We start from the raw sequence: 12,069 nt of genomic DNA, 5'->3' as shown, positions 1-12,069 counted from the left end.
AAAAAATATATATATATATATATATATATATATATATATATACATATATACATATATATATACATATATACATATGTATATACAAAAACATATGTATATATATATACATATATATATTAATATATAATATAATATAATACATATATATATATATATATATATATATATATATATATATTATATATATATATATATATACACATATGAACACATATACATATATACATACAAATAAATACACATCACATACATGTATATATACATGTTAAGCTTACCCTGTTCAATTACTTGTACAATGTTATCAGTCAAGTTTTTTTCTGGAATCACTGAACCAATAATCAGAGGTGAGAGGAAATCCACACACCACATTACATCTCTACAGTATTTGGCTAAAATTGATGACAGTTCTTCCAGAATTGCTTTTTGGGTCATCTGTCCTTCAGTTCGTCCACAGAACTCCAACAAAGTTGAGCACACAGCCTGCAAATATATTTTTTTCTAAAGAAAAAAGAAGGATGACGAGAAAGAGGGAAATATATATATATATATATATATATATATATATATATATATATATATATATATATATATATATATATATATATAAATTATTTTTCATATTTACACATGTCACTGAATCTATAACCTTAAACACTATATACAAAGACTGATTTCTATATACATTAATTTATTTAACTATGTGTGCAATTGATTATTTAACTTGTTATCTAAAGTAATAGCTATAGTCATGCTCATATTCATATTTACATTTATATAAACATATATATATTAGGGGGCTTCGAAAAGTTAATGGAAAAAGTTCATAACTAAAAATCATAAGGAAGGATTTTGATTTCAATGCATCCAAACATTCTTGTACCAACATGCCATAACATGTTCGAATTAAATGCATGTAAAAAGCATTGCAGCCAGTTGGAAGTAATGTGGTCTGAGCTATATCAGAGCTGCTCTTTTTACATCTTCTTTTGGAAACCAAAAGAAGTTGGATGGGACTAAATCAGCTCTGATGGTGGATATCAGACGATTTCCAATGGAAATTTATGTAGCATGCTTTTGTCTGCTGAGTGCCATGAGCAGGTGCATTGTCGTAGTGGAAGAGATGCAGCTTTCCAGGGCGTTTTTCTGAGATTTTTTGGGACAGTTTTCTCAAAATTCAATCATAATAATCAGATGTAATTGTTTTCTTGCTCTCGAGGAAGTCAACCATCAAAATCCCCTCTGCATCCCAGAGGACAGTGGTCCTGACCTTTCCTCTTGAATACTAAGATTTTGCTTTGACTGGTCCACTTCCACCCCTGGGCAGCCACTGCTTTGATTGAGTTTTGTCCTTGGGATTGTACTAGTAGAGCCATGTTTCATCCCATGTCACAATTCTCTGCAGAAAAGCTTCAGAGTCCTCATTCCACTTGTTCAAAATTTCCATTGAAAGAATTACCTTTGTTTGCTGCTGATCTGGGCGCAACAGCTGAGGGACCCATCGAGTGGAAAGCTTATTTAGCCCTAACCTCTCCACCAGAATTGTGTGTGCAGAACCCACAGAGATGTTGAGGTGTCTGATACTGATTTAGTGGTTATATGTCTATACTTTTCAATCATGTTACATCAATGTTTTCTTCACAAACTGACGTTGATGGTCTGCCACTGCGGGGCTCATTTTCAAATTTGTTTTTTCCACTTCTGTACTTTGTTTTCTTTGGGGCACTGTCACCATAACTGGTTCCAGAGCATCAATGATTTGCCTATTTTTCCAATTGAGTTTCACCATGAATTTAATGTTTGTCCTGGCCTCGATTTTGGTAGATTCCATGTTGCTTGAATGGTGCCTGACTTCCAACTGGTGGCAATGTGTTATTACCTGCATTAGGGGTTCATGTTTGAACACATTATAAGACGTTAGTACAAGAAAGTTCTGGTGCATTGAAATCAAAATCCTTCCACATGACTTTAAGTTATGGACTCTTTCCACTAAGTTTTTGAAGCCCCCTCATATAAATGAGGGTGTATGTATACACTAGTGTATTCGTGATCTTACTTTCTGTTTATAGTTTCCAATTATTCTACTTTCAGAAAAATAAAATACAAAATATTTCACTTTTTTTTTTAGAAAAAAATTGTTGCACCATCCACATTAGAAACACATTCCTGCAGGTCACATCTTACCTGATAATTGTGTGTATTCGCCATTGCACAGAGCAGCCTCAGTGTTTTTGCCTGAAGATTTTTATCTGAGTGATACAGGCAATCCAAGACTGCCTCTAGATGAGTTGGAGTGAGAGCTTCCTCAAGCACAGAAAACACACTTGCCAATGCTTTGAGACCCACGTACTTCAGGTCTACATTACTGCTCTTCAAAAACCTACACAAGAAGATTATGAATATAAATATACACATAACTATATAAACATTACAGATAACTATGTATTTGTGGGTATTTATAAATAAATAAGTAGGTATTTATATATTTGTGTTTATATATATATATATATATATATATATATATATATATATATATATATATATATATATATATATATATATATATATATATATGTATATATAAATATATGTGTATGTCTGTTGTGGTGTGTGTGTGTGTGTGTGTGTGTGTGTGTGGTGTGTGTGGGTGTGTGTTGTGTTGTTGTGTGTGTGTGTGTGTGTTGTGTGGTGTGTGTGTGTGGGTGTGTGTGTGTGTGTGGTGTGTGTGTGTGTGTGTGTGTGTGTGTGTGTGTGTGTGTGTGTGTGTGTGTGTTGTGTGTGTGTGTGTGTGTTCTGTGTGTGTTTGTGTTGTGTGTGTGGTGTGTGTGTGTGTGATGTGTGTTGGTGGTTGTGTGTGTGGTGGTGTGTGTGTGTGTGTCTGTGTGTGTCTGTGTTTCTGTGTGTGTGTGTGTGTGTGTGTGTGTGTGTGTGTGTGTGTGTGTGTGTGTGTGTGTGTGTGTGTGTGTGTGTCTGTGTGTGTGTGTGTCTGTGTGTGTCTGTGTGTGTGTATGTATGCATGCATGCATGCATGCATGCATGCATGCATGTATGTATGTATGTATGTATGTAAGTATGTATGTATGTATGTATGTATGTATGTATGTATGTATGCCATCTCCAAAGCATCCCTGCAGACGACAAGGTAATAATCCTTGGCGATTTCAACGCCAGAGTAGGTCAAGATGTAGATGCCTGGAAAGGAGTTCTTGGCAGACACGGCGTTGGAAACTGCGACGACAATGGGCGCTTGCTGTTGGAGCTTTGCACTGAGCAGCAACTGGTCATCACCAACACCATCTTCCAGCAAAAGGACAGATTGAAAACAACCTGGATGCACCCTCAGTCCAAACATTGGCACCTCATAGACTACGTCCTAGTGCGCCAAAAAGACCTCAAGGATGTCCTTCACACCAGAGTGATGCCCAGTGCAGAATGTCACACTGACCATCGATTAGTGCGCTGCAAACTCAGGCTGCACTTCAAACCCAAACCAAGGAAGGGAGGGCCCCCCACGAAAAAGTTCGATCTCGAGAAGCTTCAGTCATCTGAAGTGAAAGCTGACTTTCAGGCAGACCTACAGTCCAAGCTTGAGAGTGTCGACTGCCGCAAAGACCCCTCACCTGAAACACTCTGGGATCAACTGAAGACTGCCATCCTGCAAACATCTGAAGAAGTTCTTGGGTTTACCACCAAGAGGAACAAAGACTGGTTCGATGAGAACAACCAAGAGATCCAGGAACTGCTGACGAAGAAGAGGTCAGCCCATCAGGCCCACCTGGCTCAGCCGTCATGTCCTGTGAAGAAAGCTGTCTTCCGTCTCATTTGCAGCAACCTCCAGCGCAAGCTTCGAGAGATCCAGAATGAGTGGTGGACCAACCACGCAGAGAAAACTCAGCTTTGCGCAGACACTGGTGACTACAGAGGCTTCTATGAAGCCCTAAAGGCAGTATATGGTCCTACTCACCACGTCCAGAGTCCTTTGCGCAGTGCAGATGGCCAGGCGCTCTTCACAGACAAAAGTTCCATCCTGAGCCGTTGGTCCGAGCACTTTCAGCGCTGACCGCGTCGTCCAGGACTCAGCAGTTCTCCGCATTCGTCAGAAGCCAGTCATAGAGGAATTGGATGAACTACCATCTATAGAAGAAATTTCAAAAGCCATAGAGCAGCTGAAGTGTGGCAAGGTAGCAGGAGTTGATGGGATCCCACCAGAGATCTGGAAAGAAGGGGGACCAACACTACACAGCAAGCTCCACGAACTCCTTGTCTGTTGTTGGGAGCAGAGCAAGCTTCCAAGAGACCTCCGTGATGCAGTCATTATCACTTTGTACAAGAACAAAGGAGAAAAGTCGGACTGCTCAAACTACCGGGGGATAACATTGCTCTCTATCGCGGGAAAAGTCTTCGCCCGAGTGCTTCTGAACAGATTGCTACCCACCATCGCTGAAGACCACTTCCCAGAAACCCAATGTGGATTCAGGACCAACAGGGGCACCACAGACATGGTGTTCGTCCTCAGGCAGCTCCAAGAGAAATGCCGGGAGCAGAACAAAGGGCTGTACGTGACTTTTGTGGATCTGACCAAAGCGTTTGACACTGTGAGCAGGAAGGGGCTATGGATGATCATGGAACGCCTTGGCTGCCCCCCAAAGTTCCTCAGCATGGTCATCCAATTGCACAATGATCAACACGGCCAAGTCAGGTTGAACAGCGACCTCTCTGAGCCCTTCCCCATCGTCAATGGCGTGAAACAGGGTTGTGTTCTGACACCTACACTGTTCAGCATCTTCAGCATGATGCTCAAGCAGGCCACTGAAGACCTTGACGATGACGAAGCTGTGTACATCCGCTACCGCCTAGACGGCAGTCTGTTCAACCTCAGGAGACTGCATGCCCACACAAAGACTCTTGAGCAGCTGATCCGTGACCTCCTCTTCGCTGACGATGCTGCCCTCGTTGCCCACACCGAAAGAGCCTTGCAGCGCCTAACATCTTGCTTTGCAGAGGCTGCGCAGCTCTTCAGACTCGAGGTCAGTATGAAGAAGACAGAGGTCCTCCACCAGCCTGCACCCTGGGAAGAATACCGCCCTCCTCACATCACTATTGGCGAGACTGAGCTGAAAGCAGTTCACCAGTTCACCTACCTGGGGTGTACCATCACATCAGATGCCAAGATCGACAGGGAAGTGGACAACAGATTAGCCAAGGCAAACAGCGCTTTCGGCAGACTCTACAAGAGAGTCTGGAACAACAGACAGCTGAAGAAGGGTACGAAGATCAGTGTCTACAGAGCCGTCATACTCACCACCCTGCTGTACGGCTCCGAGTCATAGGTAACATACCGTCACCACCTACGACTCCTAGAGCGCTTCCACCAGCGCTGTCTCCGCACCATCCTCAACATCCACTGGAGTGACTACGTCACCAACGTTGAGGTTCTCGAACAGGCAGAGATCATCAGCATTGAGGCCATGCTGCTGAAGTCCCAGCTTCGCTGGGCAGGGCACGTCTCTAGAATGGAGGAACATCGCCTGCCCAAGATAGCCCTGTACGGCGAACTTTCCACAGGCCACCATGACAGAGGTGCACCGAAGAAACGATACAAAGACTCCCTCAAGAAGTCCCTCAGTGCCTGTCACATTGACCACCGCCAGTGGTCGACACTCGCTGCTGATCGCCAAGCCTGGCGCCACACCGTTCACCAGGCCGCCTCCTCCTTCGAGGACTCCCGTAGGTCTAACCTGAAGGAGAAACGCCGCATGAAGAAGGACCGGGAAGCCTCAGCAGCTGTACCAGACCAGACTTTTGACTGCAGTCGCTGCGGACGGACATGCCTGTCCCGCATCGGTCTTGTCAGCCACCAGCGTGCCTGCAGTCGACGTGGACAGCCCCTTTCATAATCTTCGTTCGCGAAGCCAAGCCATGATTGATGTATGTTTGTATGTATGTATGTATGTATGTGTGTGTGTGTGTGAGTCTGTGTGTGTGTGTATGTGTATGTGTGTGTATGTGTATGTGTATGTGTATGTGTATGTATGTGTATGTATGTATGTGTGTATGTATGTATGTATGTATGTATGTATGTATGTTGTATGGTGTGTGTATGTGTGTGTGTGGTGTTGTGGTGTTGTGTGTGGTGGTGTGTGTGTGTGTGTGTGTGGTGTGTGTTGTGGTGTGTGTTGTGGTGGTGTGTGTTGTGTGTGTGTGTGTGTGTGTTGTGTGTGTGTGTGTTGTGTGTGTGTGTGGTGTGTGTTGTGTGTTGTGTTGTGTGTTGTGTGTGTGTGTGTGTGTGGTGTGTGTGTGTGTGTGGTGTGGTGTGTGTGTGTGGTGTGTGTTTGTGTGTGGTGGTGCGTGTGTGGGTGTGTGTTGTGTGTGGTGTGTGGGTTGTGTGTGTCGTGTGTTGTGTGTGTGTGTTGTGGTGCTGTGTGTGTGTGTGTGTGTGTGTTTGTGTGTGTGTGGTGTGTGTGATTGTGTGTGTGTGTGTGTGTGTGGTGGTGGTGGTGTGTGTGTGGTGTTGTGCGTGTGGTGTGTGTGTGTGTTGTGTGTGTGTGTGTGTGTGTGTGTGTGTGTGTGTGTGTGTGTGTTGGGGTGTTGGGGTGTTGTGCCATGTTGATGTGTCTGCATTGTGGTGTGTGTGCATGTTGTGTTGTGTGATGTGTTGTGTGTGCATGTGTGTGGTGTGTTGTGCATGTGTTGCATGTGTGTGTGCTGTGGTGTGGGCATGTGTGTTGGTGCATGGTGTCCATACATTATAGTATTATACGTATGATTTATATCAGTTGATAATTGATTGAGTATGTGTATGCATGTTATGTGATGTGATATATGTGTGATGCATATGCGTTATTTATTGATATTTTATTTATTATAATATCATATATATATATATATATATATATATTATATAATATATATATATATATATATATATATATATATATATATATTTAATATTATATATATAGTATATATAATATAATATAATATATATTATATATTATATATATATATTATTTAATATATATAATTAATATATATATATATATATATTTTAATAATATATATATTATATATAATATAGTATATATAAATATATTATATATATATATTAAATATATATAATATATATATATATATATATATATATATATATATATAATATATATATATATATATATATATATATATATATATATACGCACATACATATATGTAGTATATATAGTGTATAAAAATAAACAACAACCCCACCTGACCAGGACTCGAACCCTGGTCACTCCTGGTATGAAACCAGAAGGCCAGTACTCAACTAACCTGCCACATTACCAACTAAAAGTAGTGTGCGATTAGGATCTCACTAGCTCCATAGATATTACCTATCTAACATAGTAAAGTAAAGATAGCAAAGTTTTACACACACTCCCCATAGGTACTCAGAGGATATTGATTTAGCATTTCAAATCCTAAGTCAGATGTACTGAGGTATGAAAGATGGAGTAATACCATGCCATATTAATGTTGATAAATAACAGCTCTCCTTGACCAAGACTCAATTGCAGGTCACTCCGGGTATGAGACCGGAGGGCCAGTGAACCAACCATGCCACACGACCCACTAAAAGGAGTGTGCAACTAGGATTTCACTAGCTCCACAACATCACCTATCTATTAGGTAATGTCTACGGAGCTCTTATTCACTGACTTCGACTCAGCTGCCAGTCCTGTGTACATTGCCACATTCCTGAGAAGTACCCTGCCAGAGACAGTATGTGCAACAACTGCAGCCATCATGGTCACTGGGCAAGGACACCCAAATGCTCTGCTATATCTGCCCAGTGTCATGTTTGTAGCCACTTTGGACATTAAGATAAATGCTGCAGGACCACGAAAAAGGACAGGCATCAGAGTAACAATGGTGCTCACCCAACTTCCAGTATGCTTCAAGTGATACAAGTGATATCATTGCATTGGAGAGACCTTCCTCCTCTACTAGCAAAACACCCCAGCCCATCTGTGCCAAGCTATCTCATGTTGAAACTACATCCAGCATCCACGGTACCAGACACAGGTGCAAACATTACAGTTATTGGATGACACCTTGACGTGCAACATATCTCTGAGAGCTGTCTATCATATCTTCAGCATTCCCTTAACTATTCTTGAGTGAAGCATGTAAACAGAATCAAGGTGTTGCCTTTAATTGCCACCACATCATTTTCAGCAGCTAAAGAATACTTTCAACAAGAATTCATGCTGGTTTTCAAGAACAAATTGAAGTCAGCTCCACTTATGCCCATGCTGGGACCTCCCATGAGGATCCACCTCAAGGAGGATGCCATCCCATCTGCTTTTCCACATTTATTCTCACCTTCCTGACCCCGTAACCTATTGGATATCCTCTCAGAATCCCTGCCTTTTACTTAGACACCTTATTCTTCTTCAGACACATTAATATCCTCCATTTGATCTAACTGTCCTCTCCTTTAGCCCATTTCTGCTGGGCCACGCCTATAGCTATCATAAACCAAATCAACGTGCCAGGTATGGCTATAGGCAATGCGATGAACCAAACGGACTCCCAGGCTAAATGGTAGGAGGGTTGCCAGAAGCCTCTGGAGCCAGTAACACAGAGTGATTTCTGATACCGTCATTAAAGGGTTAACTCCTTCTCCTTTTAACAACTTTACCTTACACTATACCTCATCAGCTTCCAACTCTCTACTCTTTCACTGTCATATTACCCTCTAGTATTGTTCAGCCTCTAACTTCACCCTAATCATCAACTCATTCCTGACTCTTTATGCTACATGACCTCTGATGTCTAGCATATTTATCTGTTTTAACTATTTACCATTAACACCCTGTCAGATTACCTTAGCATTCCAGAGCCAGGTCACAGAAGAACTGGATTCCATGGCAGTGCAGGGAATCATTAAAACAGCAATCAATACCCCTTTGGACTGGTGTCAGCCTCTTGTTGTTGTAGGCAAGGACACTGGTGTATGCATTGTGCAACTGCCCAAGCATCAGTACAACCAACATGCTCCTTACCACGATTGAGTGCTGGACAGCACGTTCGCATTCAAGACCCAACATTTCACTGTTGGGACAAAATCGGGGTCGTCATGGGCTCTCGCAAGTCAAGGAACTATGAGATCTGCCAAACTAGTGGTCTTGTATGGTGGCTGAATCACTGTTTTCTTCATTCTGTGCCCCCTTTCCTCATATCCCTGTGGACTCTTGCACAGACTTTGAAATGCATTCAAATTTAATAACACCTAGTAATCCCAGGAAAAACAGTCCACTCATAATAGAACTACAATAGTACTATTTATCTGTTTACTTTTATATATTTATTCATCATTTATATATTTATTTATCAATTTATATATACTTTTCTATCTATAAACATTTATTCATATATATATATGTATTTATTCATTTATATATACTTTTTCATTTACACACACACACACACACACACACACACACACACACACACACACACACACCACACCACACACACACACACACACACACACACACACACACACACACACACACACACACACACACACACACACCGCACACGCACGCGCACGCGCACGCGCACACGCACACACATATACGTATATATACATATATATATTTTTTTTTTTTTTTTTTTCAATACATACATACATTTAAATATACAATAATATATATATACATATACATATGTAGATAGATACTTATATATACATATATATATATACAGACAGATACATATATATATACATACAGACAGATACATATATATATACATATACATACATACAAACATATATAGACAGATACATATATACATACATATATATAGATAGATAGATAGGTAGATAGGTAGATAAGTAGATAGATATATAGATAGTTTTAAATAAATCTAGTCTGTGCATTGTGGGTTTTTCTACCATATATATACATATGTGTATATATATACACATATACATATATACATATACACATACATATTTAATACATATATACATATATACAAACAAATATATATATATATATATATATATATATATATATATATATATATATATATATATATATATATATATATATATATATACATATACACACCCACATACATATTTTTTTACAACATTAAATGTTTACATATGTAGTATGCCATTTTATCAGGAATGCATATACTCACCCTAGTACAACCTTTAGAGTGCTGGTGACCAAGGCATCGTGGTATGGCATAGTTGTAATGGTGAAAACACATTCTAGCAGTACTGAATAGAGAGCAACTTCCTTACCACCCCATGGCTGACGCAAAACCAAATGTAATGCTTCAATTACTTCCTTGGGTGGCTGCCACTCTCTTTCTGATAACAACTGCAACACTCTGGGGGGAAAACATGATAGATTAAGGAAGACTGTAACTAAGAAAATAAATTATCTTTTAATACATAAAATAACAATTAAATATATAGTGCCAAATTAATACATTTTATTAATAATAATACAATTTACAGTAGTCTGAACATATATGAGCACATATACATGCATGGTTAGGGTACACAAGTAGTATAATCAATTGCAGGCATAGCCATTGGGAGAGTCAGCACAAGAATCTGATTTATATAATTCAATTTACAAGAACATGAATGAGAAAAGATAATTTTGGCAGTATTACATTTTACAACCTTTAGACACTTGCATCCGAAGCCACCAGAGTGAAAAATACAATAATCAGTTTCATTTCAAATCCAGGTACTGTTAAGAGTAAACACTTGATTGATATTTTTGATGGTAATAAAATGTAAATGTGTTATCTATATTATATAAATGTTGGTTTTGCACATTATAGTCTGTAAAATCAAATTTCATAAATATTATCAATACATTGCATTAATATTATTCTAAATAATCATTATCATTATTTTCATCATTAGCAGCATTAGTATTAATACTATTACTATCATTATGTAGAAAAGGTATGAATGAGAATGAATATCTTCACAATACAAGAGATGTATTTGACCGATTTCGATTGTGTCTTGGTCAGAAATACATGTATTTCTGACTAAGACACAATCGAAACCGGTCAAATACATCTCTTGTAATGTGAAGATATTCATTCTCATTCATACCTTTTCTACACTTGTCAATATGAATACAGTTCATACTACCACTATGTTGAAAAATGCCTCTGATTGGTCAATCGCCCGACTATTGTATTTAAAAAGAGGTGGCTAGGAGTGTTAACCCAACCACCACGGGTTTATGTTCTGTCCCCTAGTTTTTTGTGAATTTTATTATATACAGATGGCTCCACATGTGCTCAGCCAGCAAGGAGTCTATCAGTAAGCCCTAGTGACCAATCCTGATTTCCCCATTTCATGAACTGGCGGGAAAATGTGTTTCTTGATACTGTTATTACTGTTATTGATGTTATGATTATTGAATTGTTATTAAAATCTTGGTACATTTAAGACAATGAAATAATACAAAAGACCCTATCCAAAAGTCAAGGAAAAGAGTGAACAGGTGAGAGAGGTAGGACAAATAACTGACTCCTTGGTGATTAAGCACTTGCAGAACCATCTTTATAATAACCAATTAATATAATATTAAAATAAAGTAAAGTTTACGAAAAGGGGAAGTCACACACAACATTGGGAGTATTAGTCCTATAATAAACACTGAGCCCGGTCCAGAGAGAGTGGCATAAAAGCACTTACAGTAGTAGTCTTAAAATGGTATTTTATAGGTAATCCTGACATAGTAAGACCACTATACACCATGGATTTAGGTTTTTCAATGGCAGTATGGTAGATGGAATGGTAGTTTGGGGGACCTCCACATTCCATTGAAGCTACAGAGTGTGGTGTTAATCCTTCGGTGGGCATAAGCCTTTAATGTTTTACATGGTTTACAAAGCACTATAGACACTTTGTTTCAGGGACATAAGGATGATAATCTACAGGCCTTGTAAACAATGGCACCACTGTGCTCTATGCTGGGTCAGCACGGTCAGGAGAGGCAAAGCGCTTGTGTGGCACTTATGCTGCAGTTCAGTACT

At 39.5% G+C, this 12,069-nt stretch overlaps 1 protein-coding gene across 1 annotated transcript in view; it reads right to left on the bottom strand.

Moving 5' to 3' along the window:
• Nucleotides 1-275: 275 nt before the first annotated feature.
• The window catches only part of LOC119580925 (AP-4 complex subunit epsilon-1-like), a gene marked incomplete at both ends in the record, with an annotated part of 23,605 nt that continues 11,811 nt past the window's right edge, over nt 276-12,069 (bottom strand). Inside the window, 3 exon segments of the mRNA XM_037929168.1 lie at nt 276-480; nt 2,182-2,377; nt 10,195-10,389. Coding sequence (XP_037785096.1) covers nt 276-480; nt 2,182-2,377; nt 10,195-10,389 — 596 coding nt within the window.

The sequence above is a fragment of the Penaeus monodon genome, chromosome 14 (genome assembly GCF_015228065.2).
Source record: "Penaeus monodon isolate SGIC_2016 chromosome 14, NSTDA_Pmon_1, whole genome shotgun sequence".
In the NCBI taxonomy this organism is placed as follows: Eukaryota; Metazoa; Arthropoda; class Malacostraca; order Decapoda; family Penaeidae; genus Penaeus; species Penaeus monodon.
This window is presented reverse-complemented; position numbering and strand designations above follow the sequence as displayed.